Here is a 17,500-nt window from a genome sequence, read left to right as displayed (position 1 = left end):
TAAATTGGTTCATCCTAGCCTGAGAAAAGGCAGAAAGTGTTTTATGGTCTCACTGTCTAACCCTACATTTCTCTTACTGTGATGTCACAGTAAGATAAATAGGGTTAGACAGTGAGACCACTCTATATGCCTTTTCTCAGGCTAGGATGAACCAATTTCAATTTTTTTTGCACATTTATACTACATAGGATCTCAGAATTCAATACACCTTCATATTCCCACCGGTGAAGTAGGCCTTTAAGTGTGTGTGTGTGTGTGTGTGTGTGTGTGTGTGTGTGTGTGTGTGTGTGTGTGTGTGTGTGTGTGTGTGTGTGAATTTGTGGTATTTCTTCAGTTGCGTTGTGGGCAGCAGATTAATCCATTATTCACTCTGAAATAGTATGATTCAACCTTGGATACGTTTTGCAAACAGCCCTGGGAAGAACTGGGAGAGAGAGAGACGGAGAGAGAAAGAACGAGAGAGAGAGACACACAGAGAGAGAAAGAGAGGGAAAAGGAGAGAGAGAGAAAGACAGAGAGAGATACAGAGAGAGAGAGAGAGAGAGAGAGAGAGACACACACACACACAGAATGAGAGAGAGAAGCAACAAGAGTGATAACGAGAGAGAGAAAACAAGCGAGGGAGAGAACGAGAGAGAGAGAGGAAGAGAAAACTGAAAGCCCTGAAGGTCAGTCATGTGAAGATGTATTGCCTGAGAAGGTCAACATTCCGATTATTCTCTACTACAGGAACATTGTGTTGCAACTCAATTCTCTGCTCTCTCGTCGACTGCTCTCGACTTCTGGATATAGTGATTTTCTTCCACATAATAATGCACTAACACACAGGCACGCACACACACACACACACACACACACACACACACACACACACACACACACACAGGCACGCAGAGCCTTTCTTGAGTCAAGTTTGTCAGGCTTTTTGTGAAGCGTAAAATAGTGAAGACGATTGTCGAAATCCGCCAATAGCCAGTTTCTTGTTAAACAAATAACTGTGGTATCGGAGTCTTAGAAAAAAAGAGTAAAAATCATGGAAAAGTCAACAAGTCATAGATAGGCGGTTCTAGAGGGTGAGGGGGGGGGGGGGGGGGCAGCAAAGGACAGGAGCCCCCTTTACAATGACTACGTTTACATGCACAACAAAAATACCTCAATATTAAATCGGTTAAGATCATTTTTGTGACTAAGAAATTGCCATGTAAACAGCGGTTTCTTTTCTGTAAATGTACACTTGTGAATATGGAATATGGCCATTATGATACTCAAATGTATCAAGTACAAAGAAGCGATTTTTTATCGTTTGAAAAAAAAAGTCCAAATAGTAAATTTCTCCAAAGTAAAATCAAATATTTTCAATGATAAAATAACAAAAAATTGCAAACAAAAAAATTCCTAATAGAGCGATTTCAAAATAAATGTTTCCTGGCATTTCGAATGTACACTTACATATTGTATCAGTGTCTCTCTTAAAATACATATTTTTTTATAGTTTTTAGCTTAAGGTAGTAAAATATGAATGAGCAAAAAGGCAATAATTGTACATGTGTGTTTTTTGTGCATTTACAAAAACTATTAGGGTGCTATTAAAACTGAACTAAAAAGGTTGAATGTGTCCCTCTCATAAAGCAACTACTACATGCCTCCCCCCAAGGAAAATGTGTCTAGAAGTGCCACTGCAACAAGGGCGAGTAGAGCCAATGATTTACAGAGGTCACGGCCTTGATAGCTGTTCAGCCACAGTTCACTCCACACAGGGGTCAATGGGGGAGAGAATGGGGGTTGATGTAAACAGTTTACTTCCTTACTGGACGCTTGCAAAGATTTTCCAAGTATTTTATGGCAACTTACTATCACAAAATGTAACACTTTTTTTTTTTTTTACTTTTTTTTTCACAGTGTGTTAGACTAAGGTGACATACGTCTAAGTACCCTATTTAGATTTTTTTGTTTCACTTAATTACAATTGTATTGGGATCTTAAAGGTGCTACGAGGAACTTTTAAATATTTCTGAAACAGTCTCGTTTTTTTCTCTGATGATCATAAATTAAATGTAATAGCAAACGAGACCATCAGTGCAAAGAATGCTATTTTTATATAGTTTTCACTATGTCTTTGTCATGGGTTGGCTCACCATGGAACTATAGCTGGCATAGTAAAAACACTACCGCTCCAAAGGATGTGAAAGAATTAACGCAAACTGAAAGTTCCTCGGAGCACCTTTGATATCAGTTTTCTGTTTTGTTTTTCTAAAGAAGAAAAATACCTATATGTTTGTAAAGAAATAACCTAACAAATAGATAGAACTGACAGACCGACAGATTGATAAATACCTAGATAAATGGATGCAAAATGAAGATATGAGTCCTAACGTTTTTTTAATCTTTCATTTTTCAGATCGAACCGAGAATGCCAAATCGACCAGCACCATCGCAACCAGTGTCAATACTGTCGCCTGAAGAAATGCTTCCGGGTTGGAATGCGCAAAGAAGGTACCAACAGTCAGAGCTCTGTCATCCGTGTGCACACAGCCAGTTAAAGGTGTTTGTTTATAAGATTAGAGACGGACACGTGAGGGAGAATACAAGGGGCGACTGTGGCTCAGGTGGTAGAGCAGGTCGGCCAATGATCGGAGGGGTTGGCGGTTCGATTCCCCGCCCTGCCACTTGTGTCATGGTTGTTGTGTCCTTGGGCAAGACATTTCACCCACCTTGCCTCGTGTGAATGTCGATAGTTAGCCTGCTGCTATCGGTGTATGAATGTGTGTGTGAATGGTAAGGTGGGAATAGGAAAAGGTCTCCCTTGAAAAAGAGTCTCCGGTCTCAATGGGATTTACCTGTATAAATAAAGGTTAAAAAAAAAAGATTATAACGCAGAACATACTTGTACATTTCACAGTGGTAGAAGTTCCTCGACTATAAAGTGCTACATGTGAAAAGTGTTTCAGAAAATAATCACATGACATAGTATTGTGTATCAGTTATCTGAACCATTTTAGCATTTCTCATTCGAATATTTCGGTTTTACAGCCCACAACTTTGCTGTTTTGTTTCGCTCTCCTAAGTAATTTTTCCAGAGACAACAGGTAGACATTTTCAACATAAAAAAATCTCAGATAAATCCACTTCACACTGCTTTTATACAGTTAGCGACTACAGGTAACTATCAGGTAACACATGATTTAAACCTCATACAAGGAACTCTTAAATATCTCTGAAACAGTCTCATTTTTCCTCTGATGATCATAAACTACATGTAACAGCAAACGAGACCATCAGTGCAAAGAGTGATATTTTTATTTTGTTAATGCATTTGCTCGGGTACAAGCAAATTGTACCGATTTACAGAGGGCCGACTTTCAGTAAATGCATGATTAAATTAATCGTATGCTCTCCTTTACACACCAACATACATGTGATTCACACACACACACACACACACACACACACACCGTGAAACACACATACACATAAACACACACACACACACACACACACACACACACGCACACACGCACCGTGAAACACACACACACACAGGCACAAGCACAAATACATAAACATTAGATTTGGGTAAGTTGCAGAGAAAAAGCCCTGACTTCTGCAGAAAAAACAGCCAGTGACATTTGCCAGTGACCGAAGCACAATATTTACAGTGTAAACCGCAGTGTGTTTTCACACCCATGCAGCTGTTGAGCTTCAGGGACGAGAGGGGAGGAGGGGGGGGTGATGGGGGGCGACTTATGTAGGCAACCATGTTTTATTTGCATAGTAGAATAGTTCTCTAGATAGTTTATGCTTGTGCCCTGTCAAAACACAAGTGAAAAGTCTTTTTTTAAGACTTAAACTATAGATATATTTACATTTAATGACTGATTATATGCATGCTGATAATAAAACATTTTGACGACCTTTACTTATGGAGGCGAACATGTTTGATTTGCAGAGTAGATAAATAGCAACAAAAAATTAGACTTGTTCACTCTTCTGCCATATGAAAGCACTCCACTGGAATATCTGTTTTGACTTAAAACTATATCGGCCTATACACATTATCCAATTAATAATAGTGATTTTAAGTTTAATTCCTGATCTTTGATATTTTAATTTTACAAATACATTTTTCAACAGCATTTTTTATAAAGAACAAAATGTATCATAAATCAGACAATTAACAACATATGAACAAATCCATCTGCAATAATCTTCAGAATAGGGCTAAGAATGAGTATGGAAAGTTTAGTTGATGTAACTGCTTTAGAAGTTGAGTTTTTTGATGATTTTTGCCAAGAGACAAGGTTAAGTTAATTAGGTTTCCAAGATTATTCCCTTTCCTCTCATATTTAATTTCTTACCTTTATTTACCACAACAAAAACTATTTTAAAAACTCATTTGTAACCATATTCTAGCCCCCTGTGCATGTATAACTTGACCGTATTGTATTTCAGCCTGTGTTAGTGGATACGACTAGCTGTCCCATACGTAATGTTAGAGTATGCCTGAGGTTATATTGGGCCTTACAGTTATTAATGAACCATGGCCTACGCAACCATGACGCAGGTCCGACTGTTTCCACATTACCTGGAAATAAAATGTCTTTTTCACCTTGAACCGAGTCATGGAAGCACACACACACACACACACACACACACACACACACACACACACACACACACACACACAGCAGTTGAACAAGTTTAAACTTTGCCAGTTTATTACTTACATTAAAACAATATTTTTTAGTAAAATAGACAAAATTCTCAAAAACTGACCAGTGCTTGAAAAATTTTTTTTTTTTGCCATATGAAACATTGCATCAACAATACAACCTGACGCTTGTATTTATTGATTTTTTTGATTGATTTTTTTAATTTTCTGGTCCAGTGTTTGATCCAGACCATAATAATCTGTTTATCCTTTTCACCTGTTCTGTGTCACATTCCTGCTGTGTTCTTACCTGTAACAGTCGACGATTACTTAATGTTTTTTTGCAGTTTGTGTGTCTCAATGTACATTTCGGACCTTTTATTTATAAGTACTATGTGAAAGAAGACATGTTATGGAAGCAAAATAGACAAAATTCTCAAAACTGACCAGTGCTTGAAAAAAAAAAAGTTTGCCATTTGAAACATTGCATCAACATTTTCCTTCCACTTCATCTTATTCTCAGTCTCTCTCTCTCTCTCTCTCTCTCTCTCTCTCTCTCTCTCTCTGTCTCTCCCCTCTCCCCCTATAGCATACATGTTGGACCTTTTACTTATATTATGTGAAAGAAGACATGTTATGGAAGCAAAATAGACAAAATTCTCAAAACTGACCAGTGCTTGAAAAAAAAAGTTCTGCCATATGAAACATTACATCAACATTTTCGATCCACTTAATCTTATTCTCAGTCTCTCTCTGTCTCCCCCTCTCTCTCCCTATAGCAGTCCAGCGTGGCCGCATCCCCCCCTCCCACGCCGGCATCAGTCCCAACCCGTTAGCGGGGGGCGTAGGGGTAACCGTGCCGGGCCACATAGGGGCCGACTACTTCAACGGACAGCCCGTTTCGGAGCTCATTTCTCAGCTACTTCGGGCCGAGCCATACCCTAACAACAGCCGGTATGGAGCAACCTTTTTTTTTATTCAAACCAAACACACACACACACACACACACACACACACACACACACACACACACACACACACACACACACATACACACATATATTTATTATTATTTTATTGTCATTTTGAAACATAACAATCAAAAGTGCATAGACAATCAGCGTAACAACATTAAAGTAACTGCACGGAACTTTTTTAATATTTCTGAAACTGTCCCATTTTCCCTCTGATGATCATAAATTACATGTAACAGCAAATGAGACCATCAGTGCAAGAATGCTATTTTTGATTGATGAGAAAAAATATTGATGTGTGAGGGACCTACATCAAGATTAGAAATTAGAAATTGCATTTAAGAAATAGTAAAAAACAAAGCTATAAGATTGATCATGTTTTCAAACTATATTTATTTTTGGATTGAAAGGTATGGGACTCCCTACAGCCAGAGCCAGGGCGGAGCTTCTGTGATGGGCATCGACAGCATCTGTGAGCTGGCAGCGCGGCTCCTCTTCAGCACCATAGAGTGGGCCAGGAACATCCCCTACTTCCCAGAGCTGCCTGTCTCAGAGCAGGTCAGTACACACACACACAGACAGACAGACAGACAGACAGACAGACAGACAGACAGACACACACACATAGACAGGCAGAGATACACACACACATAGACAGAGACACACACACACACACACACACACACACACACACAAACACACACACACACACGTACACACACACACACACACACACACACACACAACAAGATGATGGTAAATGTACTCTGGGAAGGCTTTCCACAAGGTTTAGGAGTGTGTTTATGGGATTTTTTGACCATTCTTCAAGAAGCGCATTTGTGAGGTCTCACACTGATGTTTGACGAGAAGGCCTGGCTCTCAGTCTCCGCTCTTACCTCCTACCCGCCCCTCCCTCTACAGGTTAAATAATCTTTAAAGAAATAAATACAGTATGTTTGACCCCTGTTCTTTGGGTTAAACCCCCCCCCCCCCTCCATCAGGTGGCGTTGTTGCGTCTGAGTTGGAGCGAGCTGTTCATCCTAAACGCGGCCCAGTCGGCTCTACCCCTGCACATGGCTCCGCTGCTGGCCGCCGCCGGCTTCCACTCGTCCCCCATGTCGGCAGAGCGCGTGGTCTCCTTCATGGACCAGGTCAGGGTCTTCCAGGACCAGGTGGACAAGCTCAACAGGCTGCAGGTGGACTCCGCAGAGTACAGCTGCCTCAAGGCCATCGCACTGTTCTCCCCCGGTGAGTTTGGGAGACTTTTTTATGAATGAATGAATGATTAATTATATTTTTATTTTTGAAGGATTTATAAAATGAATGATAATTTTAAAACATATTTTTTTATTATATATTATATATATCATTTTAATATATTGTTTATGAAATCTTTGTTTAGAAACAATATTTAAAAAAATAATAATAATCATTTAAAAAAAAAAGCTAATTCCAACCATAACACGCACTAGAGCTGTTTAAAAAAAAAGATAAGAAGAATCGTGGTCTTATCAATCCTACACCCATTTTTTACCATAAAAAAGTGCAAAATCCAATAAGATAAACTAAACAGACAACTTTAAATAATACAAAAATACTATGACTATTAACAACCCAATATTCCTTTTGCTTTCCTCGCAAAACCCACAATTGCTAAAACCCAATATATAAAGGGGGTGCTAGAATTAACAAAAGCTGAAAGTTCCTCGGAGCACCATTAATTAACACATATTAAAATACTAAGAATAAGAACAGCCCAATCTTTTAACAACCCAATATTTCCTTTTCCTTCCCAGATGTGTGTGGGCTCACAGACCCCTATTATTATTAGATGAATGAATGCAATAATAGAACTGGCCTATAGGGGGAGCCAGACAGAATACAAACTCAATTTAACCATCATAGCTCTATCAAATATTATTATTTCCATATTTCCATTATGGCTCCAACAGCCCAAAATTAACAACCCAATAATATTTCCCTTTCCCTTCCCAGATGCGTGTGGGCTCACAGACCCGGCCCACGTGGAGTCCCTGCAGGAGAAAGCCCAGGTGGCTCTGACGGAGTACGAGAGGTTAACGTACCCGGGCCAGCCTCAGCGCTTCGGCCGCTTGCTGCTTCGTCTGCCCGCCCTCCGCGCCGTGCCCGCCAACCTCATCTCACAGCTCTTCTTCATGCGTCTGGTCGGGAAGACGCCCATCGAAACGCTCATACGAGATATGCAGCTTTCAGGGAGCTCCATAAGCTGGCCCTATGTCCCAGGACAGTGAGAGAAAAATAACCTAAACATTTTAAAAGCCCTGATTAACTAACGCCAGAGTGACACTGACTTGAGATCAGATTGGAAGGAAATTCATAAAAAAATCACATAAACGGTAACGCACACAATGCATTTAAAGGAATACAGACTATTCACTGAGCAGGTATCGGTAGGTTTGGTATAGTCCAGCACATAATCATATATTTGAATTTCCACTGTGAAAAGAGGGGAAGGGTACCAAAATAAGCTAACTGTGCCGTACCCTATTTGTGTCACCCTTTCGAGTGGAAACACAAGTTAGATGTAGGGTTAACTCTGCCCATACCAAACCGGACTGTAACACTCAGTGTCACCGATGAGGGGTTGTTGAAGTCACGCCAAAGCTGATTCTAAAATAAACCATAATGTGTGATTGTCTTTAGCACTTGATATATTTGCTCTGACCTCCATCTGATCTGTTTCAGTCTCATTCTGGACTGAGAAATAACAAGAACCGGGGCTTTAAAAAAAAATCTTTAAAAGACTCTAACATGAGGCCATTGTGCCTGTACTACCTCCTCCCATATCACCCCTTAATGTGACTCAGTTTGAACCCAGGCTCTTGTGTGTGTGTGTGTGTGTGTGTGTGTGTGTGTGTGTGTGTGTGTGTGTGTGTGTGTGTGTGTGTGTGTGTGTGTGTAAGTGCGTGCGTGTGTGCGCGTGTGTGTGTGATTGGTTAGAATGAAGCCATATCAGCTGTCCAACTGTGTCAACCGCGTCAAAGCTTTAAAATTGTCACATCTGGGCCACCGTACCGAAGTTTTGTCATGTTTGATATGTGGGTGTCAAACTTTTGTTTCCAAATGTGTGTGTGAAGACTGCAAAGAATCACCTTGTACAGCATCTAAACAAAGAAAGGCAAATGCATGTTATTGTATAATGTGCTATATAAAGTTAGCGGTATATACAAGATATGGTTGGTATGTTATAAGGAAAATTTCGAGATTTGCTTTCTACGATTGTAGTATTAGGGCCACGTTGAGGGAAAAAAATTAATTACGTCCAAAAAGTTATAATTTTTATAGAATAAATATATGATTTTCAATCAAATTGCTAGAAATAATTGGTAACTTTAAAAGGAAACAGTTGTAATATTACGAGATTATAGATATAACATAAAATAATACAGCCTAAAAATAAGACTTAGTGGGCCAGTTTCGCAGACATGGATTAAGCCTAGTCCCGGACTAAATTGAACTTTCAATGGACAACCTCCATTCGAAATTCCATTTAGTCAACGTATTGGCACAGTATTTCATAGTCAAAGTGTAATAACTTTCTTCCCTCAAAGTGGCCTTAAAACTCTGTTGTACTTTCCTGCAGATTTAGCTCAAAACGATTCCACTCATGTCTTTATGGTAAATATGAAGCTACAGCCATCAGCTAACCTCCTTAGCTTAGCATACAGACTGGAAACAAGGGAACAAAGCTATAGCCTGGTGGTGTCCAGAGGCTAAAAAAAAGTTGTATAAACATCATATTTTTTATGAGGTTTATGTGATTATTTCTTGGCTTGGGACCCAGTAACTTCCTGGAGTTTTCACTGGTTTCAAATGCTTCCACCCAAATAATCCCCACCAAAGAAAAAAAAAATGTTTAATGAAATTTGGGGTTTAAACATAATCGTTTTTTGCACAGATTCAACAAATCACTTAAAATTCATTTGTCAAAGTTCAAGGCTATGTCCATAACTGCTAAGCTAACCAGTTTCCAGTTTTACCTCCACATTTTACTATTCTCTCTGTGAAGTGAATGTATCCCAAATTGTTGAGCTATTCCTTTTATATAGTACATGATACAATGATGTTCTTGCCATATTAAATGTGTCAAACGCTCCCTGGCTCCTCAGACAGTCACGTCCCTCTCAAACGTTATTACCTCATCTTTTATACATCCAAGACAAAGATTGTATATTATTAATATCCATGTGCTAAAGCTTTAAATACAAAAGGGATCAAGGTGTCGATAAACCAGACACATAGTTCATATTGTCGGTCCACTTCCCTGTACTTTGGCCAAAAAATATATTTGAAAATATTTTTAAATGTTGATGTGTGACGTTAAGACATTTCTGCAAACGGGACACAGTTTTTTTGTCACTGTACAAATGAAAAATGTAGGAAAATTCTAAATTTCAACGCAACTGTCTACATAAAGTTTTGAGGGAGAACAGTCCTACATTTGAGCCAGCTTTTTATCTTTTCATTGAGATAACTTATCATTTAAACATAATGAAAATGTATCTTTCCTATTTATAAAAATTTATACTTTTTGTGTTATACATACTGATTGCAATCTTATTCTCCGTCATACCATTAATAAACAAAACCAAGTCGGACAAAATGTTGATTTAAACATTAAACAGTGTGTAAACTTTCTGAAAAAAAAAAATACTCAGCAAAATATAATAATTTGGCAAAAAATGTACTTTTGTGAATTCTTTGTATGTAGAACTCAAAATTGGAAGTTGCATTAAATATGAATGATAAGTTATCCCGAACAAAAGATGATTAATTGGCTCAAATGTAGGCAGTTCTTTTTAGGTTTAGTCAAAAATCTAGTGAAGAAAGTTGCGTTGAAAATGTGTATTTTCCTTTATACAGTGTTGCTATTATAAATGTAGTTTTTTTTTCCATATCATCAAGGCCCAAATGGACAGGGATCACTTTCAGATAATTCTTGTGCTTATTATGCAAGGTACTCCACGTGTCAATAGTGTTGTAAAGGTCATGTTGTCTGTTGGATACTCAGATAAAGGGTTCTACTAAGTCAGATAAAGGGTTCTAACTAAGTCGTCACATCCTTGAGTGTTATTGCCAATAACTGCAATCCAAATGTGACAGAAGTTTTTCTTGCCAAATTTAACTGACTGAAAGAGAAAAAAATGTCCGAAAAACTTTTTTGGTACGAAATGTTTGTATGAATTTGATGTTATATCATAAAAATAATAATGCAATCCCTATGCTGTTAAAACAACCATCACCTTGGATCACTTTATGTTGTTTGTTGAAATATAAAGTGATTTTTGTTTCTGTATGTGTGCGTGTGTGTGTGTGTGTGTGTGTGTCTGTGTGTGTGTGTCTGTGTGTGTGTGTTTAGCTTTGCTTTGTAAAATAAGTGTGTGTTCTCTGATGACTATGCCAAACTTAAGGAAGCAGAAGAAGTTATTATGGCTGAATTGTTATTTTTTTTGCATTTCTAGTAAAAAATAAAGCACATTCATTCTGTGGATGAGTTGAGTATTTGAGACATTGAGACACTGCACACACACACACACACACACACACACACACACACACACACACACACACACACACACATTTAGTTAAATATATTATTTGGGTATTATAACCTTTATATGACAGATCATAGAGTACAGAGCTGCTTTGATGTGTGCAGAGGAAGTATTACTTTTTTCTTTCTTTCTTTTACCCACATTGAAACACTGTCATCATGATATTCATCATCATAATCCCCATCATCATTTTCATCATTTGCATATTGGCAATGAACCCATTGAACATAATTTTTGCTTCAAACCAAGTTGTGTGTGTTAATTTGTCTCCTGTGGCAATAAACCCAATGAACGTCATACATGCTTATTTTTTCAGCACTTGCTACTCTCACACCAAAAAGACCCCCCCCCCCAAAAAAAATAGTGTAGAAAAGACAGGGAGGTAAAAGAAGTGTTACCAACTTCCCAACAGCTATAGCCACTGCTTGCCTAACCATTACCCTGACCCTAACCTAAAGCTAAGTCTACCCCTACTTTAAAGCAAGTGTTCACCCTTAAATGTAATTATTTACATTATGGGGACTTCCATTTTGTCCCCAAAAGGAAGGTACTTCCCCGCAGTGTCACTGTTTAAACACGAAAATGTCCCCACAACATAATACAAACACACATAGAATTTAGAGAATTTATAAATGTTTCATTCATGGTGTTCAGGAGGCAAACTAATCCAAGGAAGCGTGATACTGCCATCTTGTGGCCTGATTGCAATTTACAGGCTAATCTGAAACGGCAGCCAAATTAGATGAACCAATGTCTGATCACAGGCTTCAAAATGATTAGGACCTCTGATAGCTTGGTTTCTCATTATGGCCAGAAAGATGATTATGGTGACTTTGTCATTGTGAGCTTTGCAGGTAAAACCACCTAGATCTGCTAAAGAAAATTGACCTTCAATCTTTGTAAAATATTTACTTTATTTACTTTAAATAAACCTTAAATAAGTGATTGTCTAATGGATTTGTCTTGCATTACAGTTTATGAGATATATATCAATGGCACAATTTACCCCATGGTATTCTCTCTTGTGGCACAACTTACACCACACCGGGGGCAAGTTGTGCCACAAGACAACTTTTTTTCCGAAAGCTATATTTCTTAAACAGTTTATTCCAGATCCAAAGTTTGTATTGCCAGGGATGCACAACATCCTGAAATATATGTACATATTTGAGTTGGAGACTTTACTGTCAAGGCCTCACTTTAAAATCACTTTGAGTAAAAAGTGGCACAACTTAGGCCACTCTCCCCTACATACAGTAGTAACACAAAATTAATGAAGTAATAATAATAATAATAATAATAATAATAATAATAATAATAATAATAATAATAATAATAATAATAATAATAATAATAATCTTTATTTGTATAGCACCCTTCATGCATAAAATGCAGCTCAGAGTGCTTTACATGCACAAAATAAAGAAAATATAATGAGTAATATGCCTCACTCTTATATTTGTTAAGCAATAGCACCAACTGAGATGATTGAAGTGATATGAAAGTCATCCTATATAGAGTTTTTTTTTGGTTCATGTGTTTACAGTATCTTCCTCTTTGTAAACCCAGGTCTCTATATAAGGCTCTGTCCCACGGTAAAAGCTGTAATCTGCATTCATTGACTCATCATGATGAAGCTGATTCTGTCTCTCACTCTCATCTGGATGCTCTCCAGCACAGGTAACTCTACTCACTCTATAAGTCAAACCAAATCCTGTTCAGGGCACATTAAAAGGTTCCGTCCTGTTTTATGTTGTTTTTAAACATGTTTGTTTTTTATCTTGTTTAATTGTATTTTCTTTTAACATTGATGTCAGGGGGACTACAGCTGAAAAATAGCATTTTGGCTACTAATGCTGGCATTTTTAATCCATGTTTTATTAATTTGCACTGTCCCCTTCTTAAATAAATTGAACTGAATTGAATTGAAAGGTCTGTGAGATGTTGAGGTGGTGTGTCCTTTTGATTAAACTGTATATACTCTCATCGGCCACTTTATTAGGTACACCTGTTCAATGGCTTATAAAAACAAAAAGCTAATCAGCCACCATCACATGGCAGCAACTTAATGCATTTAGGCATTTAGACGTGGTCAAGACAATGTACTGAAGTCAAACCGAGCATCAGAATGGGGAAGAAAGGGGGTTTAGGTGACTTTGAACATGGCATGGTTGATGGTGCACGGCAGGATGGATCCATACTTTCATGTTGTTTTCGCCAAATTCTGAACCTGCCATCTGAAAGTCGCTACTGAAATCGAGACTCATCAGACCAGGCATGATTTTTCAATCTTCTATTGTCCAATATTGGTGATCCTGTGAGAATTGTAGCCTCATTTTCCTGTTTTTAGCAGACAGGAGTGGCACCCGGTGGGGTCTTCTGTTGCTGTAGCCCATCTGCTTCAAGATTGGTCGTGTTTTGCGTTCAGAGATGGTATTCTGCATACCCTGGTTGTAACAAGTGGTTATTTGAGTTACTGTTGCCTTTCTACCATCTCAAACCAGTATGCCCATCCTCCACTGACCTCTGATTTCAACAAGGCATTTTACGTCCACACAAATGCCGCTCACTGGATATTTTTTCTTTTTCGGACCATTCTCTGTAAACCCTAGAGATGGTAACTTTAGAGTGAAAATCCCAGTAGATCAGCAGTTTCTGAAATACTCATACCAGCCCTCCTGGCACCCTCAACATTGCCATGTTCAAAGTCACTTAAAACCCCTTTCTTCCCCATTTTGTTGCTCGGTTTCAACCTCAATAAGTTGTCCCGTCCAGGTCTACATGCCTAAATGCATTTAGTTTCTGCCATGTGACTGGCTGATTAGTTATATGTGTTAACAAGAAAATTAACCGCTGCACCTAATAAAGTGGCCGGTGAGTGTATATTGGATTAAATTCAAATTATGTCATTGTTCAGCTTGTCATCAATATTTGATGGATAAATGTTTTTTTCTTGGTGAAGTTGGAGCTCTTGAGTGTTACGACAGCCTCAATACAACAACAACCTGTGAGCCCAATGCATCCTGTATAACAGTTGCCATAAGTAGTAAGTGTAAACATTTTGGGCCGGTTTCACAGACATGGATTAAGCCTAGTCCTGGACTAAATGGAATTTTGAATGGAGAATGTCCATTGAAAGTACAATTTAGTCCAGAACTAGGCTTAATCCATGTCTGTGAAACCGGCCCATTATGTTGTGTCTTTTTTCTGAGATTTCTCAATATCAGTTTTTGATATTTTTATTTTTATTTATTAACATTTATAATCACACATTGATTTTCAGGCAGCGAAGTAACCGCTAGGATCAGGGGTTGTTCGCCGCCAGGCTGCTTGAATCAGACAACTTCATACAACTTTGGCTTTATTAACAGCATTGAAACCTCTAACTGCTGCAACACAGATCTGTGCAACAATCAAAGTCTGCCTTGTAAGTAAACAAAAAGAGTTTGTTTTAATGTGTAAGAAAGGAATTGAGATTCATGTCTCAACTCATTTCAATATTTTTCATTTCTCAATGAGAAATGAAAAATGTTTTGCCGTCACTTTGAATCCTATGTTTCAGACATGTCTCCTGTTGTGTTTCAGTCCCTGATGTTCAAAAAGAAAACGGCCTTCAGTGTTTCGCCTGTGAAGACAGTAATTGTACTGTCTCTAACAAGACAGTTCAATGTGCGGGAATCCAGGACCGCTGCTTCACTGCGAGAGGTGAGTCCTCATGCTGCATATTGATCACTACAACTATTCATCGTAATCTCCTGTTTCTGACATCCCTTAAGACTGCAGTCTAGTTTAACATTATTGTGTCTTCCACAGTGGGACAAGGTGTAAGATTTGTTGGCTGTGCCTCAAGGAACATCTGTGAAGCTGTTAACGCGGCTGTGAACGTAATAGCCAATGTAACATGTTGTGAAAGCAGCTTCTGTAATTCAGCCTGGACTGTCAAACTGAATGTTGTTCTTCTTTTGCTCGGACTCATTTTGCCTATTGCCTGTTAGAACAAAGTGCAGGGCAAACTTAAGCTTAAACAGCTAAAAAAAAAGAAAAAATGTATTCGATAGTGTGCTACACATAGACCAAATTTTGCATGCATTGTTTCTATTGACGTTTGTGTCACATGATGAATGCAGGTCAAATATTCTTCTTTTAGCTCTGCTTTGGTCTACTGAGAACAATATCTAGCTCTTTATACGGTCCACTTTCTACACTATGCCTGTGTGCATGCTTATCCTGTTAGTTAAATGTAACGTAATGTGCCATACTTTAAATCAAATATTTTGTATGAAAACTGAATACTGAGCTTTCTGTCTTTGATACTGTAACATGTTTTCACCACCATAATAAAACTTTCCTTAAGCATGTCGAGTTTAGATGTCTGCCTCGTCCTCAAATAATTAATTTATATATTTTCGACAGGTAGCGGATCGTGAGGAGAGATATTCACTGATTTTGAAGCAAGTGTTCTCTAGAATCACAGGCTCCACCTTTAAAGGTGAAGTGAGCGATATATTTGTTAAATCGCTCTATATTCATACAGTGATCACTTATATAGTGTGCGTGTTTCATAACACAGGTCTCTCAGTGACCCACTCTGCATGTAATCAAATAAACGTTTTGAGTATCCGACACCTGATATCCAATCAGAAGAGAGAACACTACAAACCGGCCAGGCCCGGATTAACCCCTTTGGGTGCCCCAGGGTGACTTCACATGAAATGCCCCTGTCCTTCAACTTTACACAACATTTTAAAATGTACTATGGCATTAAGGCCACAGATTTACAGGAAAGTGTAGCTAAAGACAAGTACAGACTCACCACACATAGACTACTACAGAAACATTTAGATCCAACCAAAAATCTTGACACTGACAGGAGTCTCATACTAGCCTTGAACTGATGCTCAAATCAGAATGCAACACCCATCACCATGCAACACGTCATGATGAATATAAATATTTCCATAATAAATGACCTTAGGGCATACAAAGAAAATAATTAGCATGCAGGTTTAACTCTCCTGCATAGATTTATTTAAAAGTGAAGACAACCTAGAGTCACATTACTTTGTAGTGAAGTGATATCTTTATACCATACCATCATAGCCTAATTGACGTTGATCTAAATGGTCTCTGGGAATTGTAGTAGGCTATGTTAAATGTTAGACATCAGCATAATAAAGTTCATCATGTTCATCTCTAAAAAAAGGGATCTTTTATTAGGCCTTGTATAGCCTACACTTCATCAACGTTACATTCTTATTACTGAAATTACTCTGTATTGAAATTTAACCTACTTTAACTTTCTTTAGGCCTATCATATTTGTTATGCAAAGGGAGAAATACTAAACCTCCTTTATTTGGATCGAAAAGTATTGTTTTATCACTTAAAAGTAGACTTATCTCGTGAAATAACAAGAAAGATGTGTGGGGAATGGGGATATATCTCGTTTCTTGTTTAGAAAATGTCCCTCGCTTTTGAATTGTTACTCCTGGTTTCATATTCTGCTTCTAATCGATTGTAGTAGGCTATGTGTAGCTCTTCTACGAATATGTTTCTAATAGGCCTTCAAAATAATACTAGAAAACTAACTGCATCCGCAATAAAGACGCTACTTCCGACGGCACATGCAAGTCGAGCCAACTCGGAGCTGTCAGGCTTTTTGCTCACTCCCCTGTCTGCACTCGGCTACTGTCGAGCCGCAACTGGGCTCTAATGAGCCTAGTGTCTCTCTCTTTGCACCTGTCCATACCTTGTGGCGTCACATCGGCTTATAAACTCACCACAGCTACACATTAGCAGATAGAAATAATGGCCGATAAGCCTTACCTTTTATAACTTATTCCTCCATTTCTTGCTGGCAAAAAAAAACTTCCGACTGAAGGAACATTTTGATCCGAGGCTTTTGTTTACATAAATTTGGCGCGGTTTGGCGCCGCTGCCGCCGTGTCATTGTGGACTGGTCCATGATGGGGGAGGGGGGCACTTTGCTTACACCCAAGTCAAAATAATAATAATTTTTCTCATTAATAATCTTTACAATGGTTCATTTTGTACATGTTTGTGTATCTTCCAGTATATGGCCGATATACAATTAGAAAAAAATGTTTAGGGTCTAATCATTGTCCTGATCATTTGGTGCCCCCCTAATGGCTATATTTGGCTGGTGCCCCAGGGCACTCGCCCGATTCTTTATATGGATAATCCGGCCTTGAAACCGGCACGTCTCACTGCCGGTGCGCGTGCAGAGAGCGACAGAGGGGTGAAGGTGTATTCTAAAATGATTCTG

General features: G+C 38.5%; 1 protein-coding gene across 1 annotated transcript in view; it reads left to right on the top strand.

Moving 5' to 3' along the window:
* Positions 1-8,448, top strand: part of nr2f6b (nuclear receptor subfamily 2, group F, member 6b) — a gene marked incomplete at its 5' end in the record, with an annotated part of 9,435 nt that extends 987 nt beyond the window's left edge. The window contains 5 exons of the mRNA XM_080031960.1: positions 2,399-2,493; positions 5,428-5,602; positions 6,033-6,180; positions 6,624-6,870; positions 7,618-8,448. Of these exons, the coding sequence (XP_079888086.1) occupies positions 2,399-2,493; positions 5,428-5,602; positions 6,033-6,180; positions 6,624-6,870; positions 7,618-7,892 (940 nt within the window). The 3' untranslated portion in view covers positions 7,893-8,448. The remainder of the gene's footprint in view (positions 1-2,398; positions 2,494-5,427; positions 5,603-6,032; positions 6,181-6,623; positions 6,871-7,617) is intronic.
* Between the last annotated feature and the right edge of the window lie 9,052 nt (positions 8,449-17,500).

This window comes from Ammodytes marinus (genome assembly GCF_949987685.1).
Source record: "Ammodytes marinus genome assembly, chromosome: 8".
NCBI classification, from domain to species: domain Eukaryota; kingdom Metazoa; phylum Chordata; class Actinopteri; order Uranoscopiformes; family Ammodytidae; genus Ammodytes; species Ammodytes marinus.
Note: the sequence above shows the minus strand (reverse complement) of the source record. Positions and strands in the feature narration are given on the sequence as shown.